Raw genomic sequence first — 13,880 nt, 5'->3', positions numbered from 1 at the left:
TAATACAATATTATTTTCTCTCTTCTCGTTCTTTCATTCATCTCTCATTCATCTCTATTATTTTGGTTAATTCAATCATACTTAACCTTTGTTAGGATTAAATCATTAACTAGTATTTAAGTAGTTTTTAGAGTATTCACAAACAAACAAACAAAAAAATTAATATGTATGAATTAGTTTTTATTAAATAATAATAAATAGATAAAAATAAATGATTAAAACTGAAGTAATTTTTGTGATTATCATGCTGAAACATTTACAAATTTGTTCCACAACTTATTTTTTTCAATAAGTAAAGATTTCATCAAAACCACAGAGAAAAATTACAAGCAGTAAAAAATCCCTCTACCTCACCTCTTGATACAACTAAGAGCCAAGGTATTCCACATATGAAAATTACAGCATACAGTACTAGATATAAGCATCGTCAACTCATTCTTAAAAAACAACACTGAGTCAACTATATCTAGTAACTAGTTTTCGCTATTCTAGCCCCAAACACTTTGATCACACTCTCCTGCTTTTGCCACTGTCAAGAACGGATCCATCGCCTCCGCGTATAACTCCGGGAAAACCTCCAACAGCGTTTGGTTGTCAGCCCATCGCCTCCACAACTTATATTAAGATGTATATTTATGCTTTTTAAGGTAATTAAATAATATGAATCAGTGGTGAGATTAATTGATTAACCCGATTAAGAAACATCATATTAACCACTTATTTTTTAATCTTGTCACAGACATGGATATTGTCTTTAAAAAAATATTAATTGTTCAATCATTCACATTCTAATACATTGTATATTTGTATGTTTGGAGGACTTTGTTCCTAAATAAATTGATTTATTTTTTTCTAACTAACATGTTTTCAAATAATTGATTTTTTTCAAAGAACAACATTTCTAAAAAATTATTTAGTTCTTCAACAAGCAAATATTGTCTTGTAATTGTATTTTTTTTTTTTTTGAAACTGAAAAACCATATAATTACTTGAAGATAGCTTTCATGTCTTTGATTACTACATCGCTATTAATACATGTTAAGGTTTATAATGATTTTAACATAAATTGATTGATATCAAAAGTAGCTTTTAAAAAAATAGAGGTAATAAAACATGCCAAATAAGTTGTAAAAAACACTTACTAAATTCAAATAATTAGCTTTAATGCAATAATAAGTAAAATGAAGATAAAGTTCATGGCTTCAATGCTACAGTTGACACCAACACTAATTTAGACAGAAGTGTCTCTAACGTAGTAACGTTTCACAAAGAGCATGCTTCAAGTTGGTGCATCGTTTTCAAAATTCTTAATTTTGTGATCATTGGTACCCCAAAATACTTATTTAATCATATAGGCAATTAGTTTGAGTTCATCCTTAGCCTCTTCAATGAGTTTTTCAAGTTGACCACAACCAAGACGACTCTTAATTATCTCCAAGTCTTCTTCTTGACAAACCACCATAAGTTTTTGATTCGTAATTGTTTCAACAGCTTTACGATACACGTGATCTTCCGGAAACTTTTGGAGCTCATGAAGAATCTTATGATAACATCCTATTAACACATGTCTTGCGTTTGGAACATCTAATTCAACACTCTCTCTTGTTTTCTCAGTCTTCTCCATCAATGGTTGAAACATCTTTGACCGGCTTGTGTTTTTCTCTCTTACACGATCCTTTTCTCTTTGAACCAATTCTTAAGGGGATAAATGAGCAAACTATTATTTTACAAATTAAGATAGGTAAGAAAAGTAAACACCTTAAAAAATCAATTTGGATTATATTATATACCTTGAGGTAGATGTGAATGTAGGTCTTTTTCATGTCCAAATATTAATACTTTGAAAGTTAGAGTTTTGCAATTGATCAACTCAAAAACACACACATCACCCTTTTTCAACTTGTTGTCTGCTGAAAATTTCTTCCATCCAGCTTGAATTCTTCCAAAATAATATTTTGCATCCCAAGTGCTCCCATCCATAAGCTGAAGAAGAATATCATTCTTCTGTTTCTTCATATAACTTTTTGTGAAACATGTTGGGACATACTGCATTTTAACTTTTTTTTTTGTTATTATAAAATCTAACTATAAATTAATTACTACGTAGAGTTTGTGAATAAATAATTGATTGAGAGATATATATGCCTCAAAATTGATAATATGTATTTTTTTTAACAACAAATTAGTTATATACGTTTTGGATTAATCGAAAAAAATTAATATATAAAAACAAATGTAAACAAAGACTTACCAAAAAATGAGTATGAAGATATGAAGATTTCATGACAACAGTGAAAAATGGATTCTTGGATTTGAATTTTTTAGCTCTACGTAATGCTCCATTAGTTTTAACAGATTGTTGCTCCTGCTCCTGCTTTTGCTCTTGCTTTTCTTTTTGACATTTAGAATTACCATCTATATTTTCGAAAAAATCAACAGCATAAGTGTTTATAAAAAAATTTATGCCCTAAGATTTGTATGGGATAAATGAAAAGAAAGATAGTATACCGCTAGCTTGGTCATGATGCTTAGAAGAGTTATAGAATTTGGATTCTCTTCTATCACCTTCACATATATCATCAAAAAAAACAACATGGAAATATATGAAAAACAGACCTCAAAATTTAATTGGATAAATGAAAAGATAGTTAAAGAATAAATCAAATCATAAACTATACCACTAGTTTGCAAAGGAGACTTTGATATGTTTTGGAATTTGGTGCTTGTTCCAACACCTTCATTGTTGTAACTTCTCAATTTCTTAAGTGATTGAGGACATGGAATTGATGATTTTGAATTGGTTTTCTCTTTGAATGAAGGTGACTTGTCCAAATTTTCAACTGAATCGTCATCACTAATTAGGACAACGTTGTTTTGTTCATTTTGATTGTCTTGAAAAGGGTATTCAATTTCAAGAGTACTCTTGTCAAATATGTTCACCATAAAATGAGAATTTTCCTCATAGTGAAACATGATCATGTTACCATATTCTAGTGAATAGTATGTAACAAATTCTTTCCAGCCCTTCTCAAACCAAAAATCTTCATCAACTTTAGCGGTATGTATTTCCCATTTTTTATCATCCGGAGTTTTGAGAAATATTGGATTTGGCATATCACTAATACATTTTTTTGTGAAATCCTTTGGAAGCCTCTACAAAATATGAAATTTTATATTAACATACATATGATGTTAAAATTCATAGGCATTTAAATCATAAACTCACATTGCACTTTTTAATAAGAACTAACATATCTTAATACAATCTTAAATCCAAGTCATTTTCATCAAATCTAACTCATTTTTATAAGTTTTATTTCATTATAAGAGACTTAAATTTTTTTTCCAATACAAAAGTCATTACATGAGAGGTGTTTGAATGGAAAGAGACAATTGAAATTTAAAGTTTGATTTTTTTAATTTAAAACCAAACAACAGATATTAAATTTGAACCATATAATTTTCATCTTGCTTGATTTGATAAATACAAGAATATGAATCTTTTTTACATACATAAAATCAAAGTTAAAAGTAAAATAGAACAAAAAAAGGCAAAACTAATTAAATAATACTTACCATTTTTCCATCTTGAACATTTGGTGTAGTAATAATTTTGTAGAATCGAACAGTGTAAATCTCTGCTTTTGCCTCCATAATACTGTTTTCAGAAGTAGATGAAATTTTAATTACTATAATAATCATAATCATGTAACATTATTTCTGAGGAACAATATTACATTGTAAAAAGACTTTTTAGAATTTTTAAGAAACTAAGACTAAAATAACAAAAAAATAGATATAGTTGAATGATGCTAAAATCCATTAAACTCTAAAAGTAATATAATATCCATATAAAACATCAAGATTTAATGTCATTAATGTTATATGCTACAGTACAATTTACTTAAAGAAAAAAATAAATATTTCAATATAATAAATAAAAAACGATATTTTACTCATAGTAAAATCAACAGTAGAAAGAACAATTTACCTTAAGTATTAAAAAAGTTGTAATCTTCTTCTTGATGTTGCTCTATTGTATGAAAGCTTCTTCTTGCTTTGTTTTACTCTCAACTTCACAAACTCAAAAACAATCTGGTTGCTGGGTTATCTTTTGTGGGAATGGCTTGGGTAACTTTGTAGGGTACTAAGAAACACACTAGTACTTTTTTTTGTTAAAAACAAAATATATTAAGATGGTAGGTAGCATTTAATGCCGAGAAAAATGGTAAGATGGATGATAGACACACATTTTCACTACTAAACCTATACTATCATAGGTGGAGCTTTTCATGTAAATATACTAGATTCCAAAAAAATTCCAATAAAGAACTACTTATCCTTTTCATTTTTATATATACTTAGTTACGTAATGAAAAGTGTCATGAATTTAATAACTATATCTACCCCTGAAGTAATAGAAACATTTTATAACCAACATGTTAAGGATCAATTTGATATTTATAAAAAAACACATGTTGGATATTTGTAAAGGATCAATTTGATTTTAGAATGATAATCAATCAATTTGATATTTGTAAAGGATCAATTTGATTTTAGAATGATAATCAATCAATTTGATATTTGTAAAGGATCAAATTAAAGCACATGCATACACATGCCAATACATGATTCTCTAAAGTTCCAAAACTATTTCACTAAACAATTGCTATTGTTTTTTATCCGATTGTTAGCCTCACCCAATTCATAATGCATGAACACTAACACATTGCTATTGTTCTTTACCAGCACAGAGAATGAGATAGTGAAAATACATGGTTCGTATATTTGAGTTTATTGAAAAAAAAAATAACTTAAATGTTACGTGAATCCAAATTACATATAAATTGACCTCTACTTCTGAACTTTCAGGATTCAATCTAATCTACAAAATTTTGTATTATCGATTCGATATGTATTCATCAAATTGCTAAAAAAAATGTAATCTATAATTTTATGTATTATCAAGATTTGTATTCTCAAAAAATATGAATATAATAGTATGAGGTAATTATCCAAACTATAAAGGAACGTGTCTCTAATTAAATATAAAAATTCGTTTTCTAGTTATGACAAGGGATGTATTGAATTGATTTTTTAAAAAGATAATATTTTTACAAGAAAAAATACGCCTTCCATCTCATAATAATCGTCTCATTTGCACTTTTTCTATGTCTCAAAATAATTTTCTCTTTATTAACGTTCACACTTTCAATTACTCTACTAGCTATAATAAATAAGGATATTTTAATAAATGATGTTAATTTTATCATTTAAACTAACACATCTAATAATTTTTTAAAGAACCACGCAGAGCTCAAATTAGATACTCAATATGAGACGGAAGATGTATTAAACTTATTAATGACTAGCGTTCAGACGGGCACTCCCGTGCCCGTCTGCCCGCTTTTTTAATGCGCACAGCAGAGAAAAATAAATGTCTGTACAACTTTTAAAGTATTTATTTATATTGTACGAAACATTTAAAAAAAAATTAATAGTTAGACACAACATAAATGACTTTGTTTAAAATTGTGTTATGAGCCCTATCTTCTTCCTACATGACCTTAGGACACTAATTCAATAACACATATGTCTCTTCCGAAAGTTTGAGTTATACGTCCTGCTAAAAGTAATTCATATATAGACAGTATTAGTAGAAGTAAACAAATTTAAGATACCATTGAATGTATGATCTCTAAACATGCTAATAATATTATTACACTTTGAAAATGGAAAACAAACACATGCATTAAATTGTATTCAAAGACCGGTGCATACAATGCACAATTTATCGTGTGTAATCAATGACGCGATAATGAAGGAAGGCCGAACATGAAATATTTGTGGCAAAAATTATCCTTTTCCCTGCATTTGATTTCCGTAGTAATGAGTAAAAAGGTAAGACTTTCACATTATAATCTTTTAGAGAAGAAGATAGTGTAGTATTAATAGTAATTAGAGTAATATAATAATTTTTATACCTTGAAAATAGTCGAATCAATTCTTCATACACCCCTTTATCAATGAAGTCTTGAGTTTTAAAAAACTACAAATACATCACGAAATATATGATCAAGTCACAAATAAATTTATAACATGTTATTCGTAAAGTATAATTTGGCTTAGTATAAAAATATAAATAATGTAATACCTGAAGAATAGAGATATATTGTTTTAGTGTAGATTTGGTAGAACAACAACTCTTTTCCATGCTTGAATTACATGGATTCTTGCTAAAATAATTAAACAATTAACTTAAATAATATACATGGTTTTATATCCAGAGATGAACAAATAAATAAACATTAAATCAATGCCTCCAAAAATATGTTAGGACTAAAAAGTTGCAAATGAATAATATTAATACCTCTCTATCCTTTGAGATAATATTTCTCTTTTCACCATCTTCCAAAGTTGTGTTTTATCTGTTATGACGGTGGAGCTCCAACCAAGAGAGTAAATCTGCAGACGTTTTACCTATTTTAATAAGGATGATAAAAGTATTAGTGAAATGGTGACGAAAAATGCAACAAATAGTTTTTTCACATTTACTTTGCATAAACATGTAAATACACCTTATTGTCGGGTTTGTCGATGGAAGAAATAGTTTGTTCGTCCTTCCATGTGTTCCATTTATCTTGAAAGTGCCCCATCTAAAATTTATTGCACAATAATAGTGAGAGGAGCAATGACCCAATTTACATAACACAATGAAATTAGAATAATGTTTCGGTATAACACACCTTTGTGTTGTAGTGAGGTTCAACATTCTTTTGTCTCAACTCCTTACATAATTGGAAGATTTCACTGTATTTTAGCTTGCCTGTATAGTAAATCAAAGGATAATTTTAGAGTTAGTCATTAGCAAAAAATACAAAATATTCAATCGTATTTCATGTAACAAATATACGAACTATTGTGTAATGAATTTTTATATTGTAGTTAGTGAATACCTGCGGATGCGATAAAAGAATTTGTTTAAAGACTACATTTTTTGTATATTCACCAACTTCTCCCTGTAATTTTCCCTCCCTGATCAAAACTCTTGTCGTAGTCTGTGAGACACCTCTGGATAAAGCCACATTCAACTGTCCATGACTGAAAACATGTCGTGGAAGATATATTCCAACATTTGGAATGGTTTGTCCTTGTGCTTTATTTATTGTAATTGCAAAACTTAGTCGCACAGGAAACTGCTTTCTACTTAGTACAAAAGGCAACCCATCACTTGTAGATGTTTTTATTTTAATTCTTGGCAAGAAAGCTCGTTTTCCTGCATTGCTTCCTGTCAAGATTTCCACATCCAACAGGTTCATAAATAAACCACGACATAATAACCGCGTCCCATTGCATAGGCCATATCTAGGATCTAGATTTCGCAGCAACATCAATGGTGCACCCTTTTTTATTTTTAGAATATGTGGTGGCAAACTACCATGTGCAATTGAATTTAAAAATTCTTGCTGGTATAAATTATGAGTATCCCCCTCAACCTCGTCAAACGACAACAACTCATGCTCTTCTCCTGGAAACTGGTCGATGATTATATCATTCAATTTTTGAACCTCGTCATGTGTTGGTGTCAAAATAGCTCTCTGTACCATATAAGGGGCATCCCATCCATGCAATTCTAATTCAGGGAAAATATGTTGGATAAGTACTTGTATAAAATGTTCACCCTCCCACGGGATTGCAATTTGTGAAGGCAACCTCACCATGTCATCTGATTTGGTAGGTTCAACACCATTACCAATTCGAATAAGAAATTATGCAAACTCTTGGTCATGGAGTGACCGCATATTCTGACGCAACCGCAAAATCTTTGTATGAGCCCATAAATGAGACTGAACAATACACGCCGAAATCATTTGTGCCTTAGTACCTTTCTTTACAACAGGAAGAACTTGACGAAAATCACCCCCCATGATCATAACCTTTCCACCAAATGGAGCATTGTTGCTACAAACATCTTGCAATGATCGATTTAAGGCTTCTAAACAATTTTTGTTTATCATTGGGGCCTCATCCCAAATTATTGCAGCTGCCACTCTAATGAGGTTTGCAAGATCTTTTTGCTTTTGTATACCACAGATGGAACCCGGTTGTATCTCGATAGGTATCTTAAATCGAGAGTGTGCAGTCCTACCACCGGGTAATAGTGTTGCAGCTATGCCAGATGATACAGTTGCTAAAACAATTTCTCCTCTATTTCGTAAAGTTGCCATCAACGTTCTATAAAGGAATGTTTTACCTGTTCCACCTGGGCCATCAAAAAAAAATATCCCACTGTATTTTTGGTCGATGACATTCATGATGGTTTTGAACGCAATCATCTGGTCATTATTTAATTTAGCAACAGATTCAATATCTTCATTTGGGATATCAACCGCTAACTCCTCTTGTATGACACTTGGGTTTAAATTCTCCTCCATTTCTTCAGGGGATAATGATGGGAGATCATAATCTTCAATTTTTTTGCCATGTTGGCCTAAGAGTTCATTCAAATCCTTCAACAACATATTAGTCAAGACTAATTCCACACCATTGTTCATTGCTTGATAATCCTCTGTCATATGTGTAAAAAACTCATCCCAAAGACTTCTAACATCAGTAGGTTCGCAAAATATTAGAATCGTCACGAATAACCTCCTTAAAGCATACGACATTCGGAGACTCGCAGCCTCAACCAAACAATCACGAATACTATGATCAGTCTCCAATAATCCTTGGTCCTCGACTGACTTTTTAAATGTATTAAATGGGATGCCATTATTTGTAAGAAGATATTCCCAACAGGTTGGACCTCTGACATGAGATAACAATAACCGCAAGTAGAACTTATCCCCCTCCGAAGGAGATACTGTATAGATTCTTCCAATAACTTTTCTCGTTGATCACCTGCGATGCCATTCCTTTCCCCTACTGTTCCAACAGTATTGCTCTGGTATCTCTCTATACAGATAATTCCTTGCCTCTAGATCTCTTTGATTTAGCGCAAAGAATTGTGTGAGCATTGTTTTGGAGTTGCTTTCATTATTTAAGACGTCTGCAATTCTTTGATGTTCATAAAAGCGCACTTGATGGCGGCCTGGCAAGTGGATCTGTAGTCTTTCAACAGAAGGATATAATCGATAAAGAGTGAATCGAAAAATTCTCCATATTGCCTTGGGAGCACAAATCCATCTCGCATCAACATATTGCTGGACTTCGTCCATGTATGATCCTTTGTGAACCTCCATAGACACACGATCAGGGCCCTTGTACACATATTTGTATAGATACTTGATACTTTTAATACTACTGCAAACCTCTACATTGATGTGACAGTCATATTTTAACAGTAACCAAGGGTTATAAGGAACCACCCATCTATTATCAACAGAACTATCTCTACCTATAGATGTAGGTTCGTCAAACCTTCTTCTATACTCTGGATATGAGTCAGTGCCTTGACGTGTTTCGTTGCAAAATTGCTTGGGATACCTCTTTTTACATTGGCCATCTTTCATACATGGAGATCTTTGATTGAGTACGCCGCAAGGTCCGTGGATCATATGTTTTACAACTGCTTCATGCAACTATGGTTCACATTCTAATTTAGGTATTTCAGCTCTTACCACACTATCGTAATCTTTTGGGTCACACAACTTGACGTTACTTTCCAAGACCAACAACATATGCACATGCGGTAATCCTCGTTTTTGAAATTCAGTGACATACATGTAACTTTTAACTTTTCCTAAGACTCCTTTGTTAATGACATCATCCTTCAATTGCTCGAATTTAGAACGAAATATTCTCGTTATTAAATCTGGGCGATCTTGTGGTGTTTGAAAAGGTAGAAGTTCTGATGTTATCTCATACCAAGAAGGATTGCACGTCATGGTCAAAAAAATATCTGGTTTACCGCTATTAAGAACAATAGCCATGCCATCTTCGTAACGTTATGTCATGTCTCGACGACCTCCAATAAATGATGATGGTAATATTGTTCTTTTTCCAATATTTTCTATGATGGTTAGTGTAATGTGTTAGATTTAGGATATATGTTTGGCTGTGATTAAACAATCAAAGAATTATCAATCTATAACTAAATACTAAAGCGTACCTGCTTTAGTTTCACCAACATGCAAAGCATCTTGTAAACCTTGGTACACTTCAGCACGTATATTTGCCTAGTGTTCTCGAATCCACCTTAACATCCCTGATTCAATTTTGACATAATTGTCTACGACATATTGTTGTAATAGTCGACCCGCATTTAACAACATTGATTGATCACTTGGACGAATCTACGGTGGATTATAAAACATGTCAATAGTAAACCATATGTTTTTCAAATTATTTTTATGCTCTTCTAATATGTAGTAAAAAATAACTTAAATGTACCTGAAGCATGTAGCTGTAATACGCTCGACATGACACTCTTCGTCCACTACAATTTGTCGTGTTAACATCCCAACCATGCGTCCCAAATGGAAACAATATAGGATACTGCAAGGGATCATAATATCCTTTTGTTTCCTGTACTTTCTTTAGATGGCCATCATGGCGAATGACATTAATATCACTTCCGTATGCCATAGATTCAGTATCACCACCAACAATAATTGCAGCGACTTGTTCCGCAGATGGAAGATTATATTGAGGGTGATTACTTGGACGCTCTTTGAGTATGAGGCTACAGTCATTGATATTTGGAAGTAAGGACAGTTGTCTGAACCTAATTACAAAAGGATTATACTGATGGGGCAATTGTTGTAGTTTTTGAACCACAGTCTGGTGTAGTTGTGGATTTTCCCGCATTCTATAATGTAGCTCGTTATCTGTGTCATAGATGTATAACTGTAGGAAGCTCGGTCTGTCACCCTCATTTGGATAGAAACCTCCGATGTTATGGTAAAAAGCTCCTTGAGCACAAAATGTATATATACCACGACCAAACGCAAGAATTTTTTCATCGACGTGAACACCAATTGAAGTGAAAGAGAAGACATGGTTGTAACTTCGAATATGCTGCCTAAAATGTTTTCCCTCTGCCGAACCCTCCGAAAATAGTTCTTTCAATTCTGTAGGAGCATCAACCCTTGGAAACGATACCTTCCCACCAGAACAACATGTGTCTCGTGATTCGTGGTGAAACAGTTTTGCGTTGCAACGTCTACATGTAGTTGGATTAGGCAACCTAGATTTTGCCATCACCATGTTATTTGTGAAATTTCGAGAAATATTGTATCTTGCTCGAAAAGGATGTCGCGAGGCTACATGAAGCGGATAGATATTGATTACTGAATGTTATGTAAATTCGAAAATACAAATAAGAACTCAACGCACAGTGCATCAACATACAAATTTAATAACGTATAATTTGCAATTTCACGTCTCTTGAATGTAAGCGATAGTTATCTGAGGGAGAAAGTTAATGAACATACATTGAGATTGACACGGTGAGGCATTATTGTCTCTTCCTTCAACATTGACATCTGATATTGCTACATCCTCCGTAGATCCATCCACAGGCACATCATCTGGTAATTAAAAAATATTATGTTCAGATGTATATATATATATATATATATATATATATATATATGTTAAAATATTTATCGTTTCATTAAAATAATAACCCAGTATACCTGTACCAGATTGGGTGTTGTTGATAGATTGATGGGGTGATGCGAACGTACGACCTGCGGGGTTACAAAGATACGTTAAACATCAAATTAACATTCATATTGTATAATTTTATGACATAATTTTTATATTGATCACCACCAACCAAGTGCAGCGTCATTAACATGTGTAATTCTACTTAGACCGGCCTCATGGTCATGAGTTCCTTGAAAGTGTGAACTTGGAAAAGTCATGTTTGTCAAATTCTGTAATGGAACCCTCGATCGAGTGGTTACAGTGTGTAAAGTCTGAGCTTGTTTCTCTTGTCTCCGCCTATAATTTTCCCGACGTCTCGATAAATGGTGTTCTCTTTGCGCACTGTCCATATTTTGTTTTCTTTTGCGTTCATTTTCTGCTCTCCGTGCCCTTTGATGTTGACTACCAATTTGGTGTGTATTAAAGTCCATTACGCTGATATAGCTGCCAAACAATCGTACGTAATGTAAAAGTAATTTAATTACACTGGTGATATTGAGAAACAGTAGCAAATATAGAAAAGGATATACAATCGCCCAGATTTATTACAAAACCAAAAAAGAAATAAAAGAAATAAAATCATACTACATTTGAAAATCAAATTCCTATGAATTTGATAAAAATGTTTATTAAATTCAAAGGTGAGCACACGTCACACGCGTGTTCTAATTGAAATGTGTACAATAGTTAAAAACAATAAAACTTGGTAGCCAAAGACATCATGTAACACAAATTTATCACACAACTAATACTCACATGTAATATATCGAAAACAATGCTCTACTTACATAGAAGACTCGGAATAATGAAGTGGTATAGTAGAACCTGCATGATGAAATTATGGCCCAAATCAAGAAGTGAAATTATGAAACCAAATATAGTTGCATGCATACTAAAGTAAAACCAAATATAAAAAAAGTAGTCTATTGCGAAAAAGTGATATTGAATCAGGTGACGTAACCATTAGGTAGTCCAAAAGCACAGTTAAGAAAAACAAAGGTGTTTGCACTAATAAAATACAACACCGTAATAGAATTAATAGTACCTATGACTTAGTTTCTATGACTTCTGCTAGTGCTTAAATGCATAGTTAACCGAAAAAGATAGAGAGCATTATCAATTTTCATTTGGTTTTAGATTGAAATTTGGAATAGTAACTACTTTATAGAAGTTAAGATATTGTATAAATGTATCTGTGTAAATGATTATTAGCTAGTCCATGATGTTCATATTTAATTTCTTTTGAAATTGTCCCGTACTCATTTTGTAGTTTATCTTTAAGAGATTTAATCACGTAGAAACTAAGGCATTAAAAAGAAATCTAAAAAAACACTACATCTGCATAGCAATTTTCCATGACATACCGGGTCCAAGATAGAGGTAGATATTTGTGAAAATATAAAATTGAAAGAATGATTGAGAGAAATGATATTACCGGGTCCAAGGTAGAGGAAGATATTTGTTAGTAGTTATTCATGTTTGCACTATCTGTGACTTCAATTGATGTGAAGTTGAATAATTGAGAAAGTAGTAGAAGGACTTGCAGTTATTATTATTTGTTTGGAATAAAAGGCATGAAAATGTTTGAATATTGTCCAGCCACGAAACAAAATAAGTGCATGTTAGAAGCATATGGGTGGCAGTTTAAGTGTCAAGCAGTTAACATAGATTGGAGCAGTTAAAATTTATAAGGGTAAAGTTGGGAAAAAATAGGACAGACCAAATGGGTGTATCCTCTTTATATATTGTTATAGATTATGATTTTATTTGGCATTAAAAACGAATATGTTTTGACTTATGAGTTTTATTTGCCAAATAAAAGAATTTTTCAAAGAAATATAAGGGATACTAAACCCAATACAAAGAAAAAGGAAGTTTTGATCAGTCAAACATTATCCTACAGCCACACACTGTTAATACACAATAAAGGGTTGTCAAACCAATCTAAGAAGTTAGAGTGAATACAAATATTACAACTAGCTCTAAACAAATTCCACAAGAAAAGTTTAACTAAATAAACTAGCTCATTCTCATTAAGGAAATCTCATTTGAAAAGGATAGCATTCCTAGCTATCCAAAGACTCCAAACAACTAAAACCAAAAAACATTCTAAAAACCTTAGTCATTCTTCCAATGAACAAAATATCAATGTTATAGAATATCAAAGTTGCAGAAGTGGACTAAAATAGAAGTTGAAATTGAGAAGTGGTCTAGAATAGAAGTGGAAA

General features: G+C 31.9%; 2 protein-coding genes and 1 pseudogene across 2 annotated transcripts; all 3 read right to left on the bottom strand.

Annotated features, from left to right (window-relative positions):
- Positions 1-1,339: 1,339 nt before the first annotated feature.
- LOC131642896 (B3 domain-containing transcription factor VRN1-like) lies at positions 1,340-3,654 on the bottom strand. Its single transcript, XM_058913061.1, has 6 exons — positions 3,577-3,654; positions 2,679-3,153; positions 2,509-2,565; positions 2,252-2,415; positions 1,791-2,046; positions 1,340-1,695 (listed from the first exon to the last, which is right to left on the bottom strand). Exons 1-6 carry the CDS (start codon positions 3,652-3,654, stop codon positions 1,340-1,342), a joined length of 1,386 nt encoding a protein of 461 aa, XP_058769044.1.
- A 2,150-nt stretch (positions 3,655-5,804) lies between these two features.
- LOC131642895 (uncharacterized) lies at positions 5,805-9,512 on the bottom strand (annotated as a pseudogene).
- A 666-nt stretch (positions 9,513-10,178) lies between these two features.
- On the bottom strand, positions 10,179-12,083 carry LOC131642894 (uncharacterized). Its single transcript, XM_058913060.1, has 5 exons — positions 11,783-12,083; positions 11,640-11,693; positions 11,436-11,531; positions 10,393-11,264; positions 10,179-10,295 (listed from the first exon to the last, which is right to left on the bottom strand). Exons 1-5 carry the CDS (start codon positions 12,081-12,083, stop codon positions 10,179-10,181), a joined length of 1,440 nt encoding a protein of 479 aa, XP_058769043.1.
- Positions 12,084-13,880: the final 1,797 nt, after the last annotated feature.

This window comes from Vicia villosa, unplaced genomic scaffold (genome assembly GCF_029867415.1).
Source record: "Vicia villosa cultivar HV-30 ecotype Madison, WI unplaced genomic scaffold, Vvil1.0 ctg.006039F_1_1, whole genome shotgun sequence".
NCBI classification, from domain to species: Eukaryota; Viridiplantae; Streptophyta; class Magnoliopsida; order Fabales; family Fabaceae; genus Vicia; species Vicia villosa.
The sequence above is the reverse complement of the archived record's forward strand: the minus strand, read 5'-3'. Positions and strand labels throughout refer to the sequence as shown.

What these genes read in the sequence shown, in the direction of transcription:
- LOC131642896 (XM_058913061.1), bottom strand. Translation starts at nt 3,654, where the DNA reads ATGGAGGCAAAAGCAGAGATTTACACTGTTCGATTCTACAAAATTATT. An exon ending in GCATCATGACCAAGCTAGCG is followed by an intron (nt 2,416 to 2,508) that starts GTATACTATCTT and finishes TCGAAAATATAG; the next exon opens with ATGGTAATTCTAAATGTCAA. An exon ending in ATCTTCATACTCATTTTTTG is followed by an intron (nt 2,047 to 2,251) that starts GTAAGTCTTTGT and finishes GTTAAAATGCAG; the next exon opens with TATGTCCCAACATGTTTCAC.
- LOC131642894 (XM_058913060.1), bottom strand. Translation starts at nt 12,083, where the DNA reads ATGGACTTTAATACACACCAAATTGGTAGTCAACATCAAAGGGCACGG. An exon ending in CTCACCGTGTCAATCTCAAT is followed by an intron (nt 11,265 to 11,435) that starts GTATGTTCATTA and finishes CGCTTCATGTAG; the next exon opens with CCTCGCGACATCCTTTTCGA. An exon ending in ATTACAGCTACATGCTTCAG is followed by an intron (nt 10,296 to 10,392) that starts GTACATTTAAGT and finishes AATCCACCGTAG; the next exon opens with ATTCGTCCAAGTGATCAATC.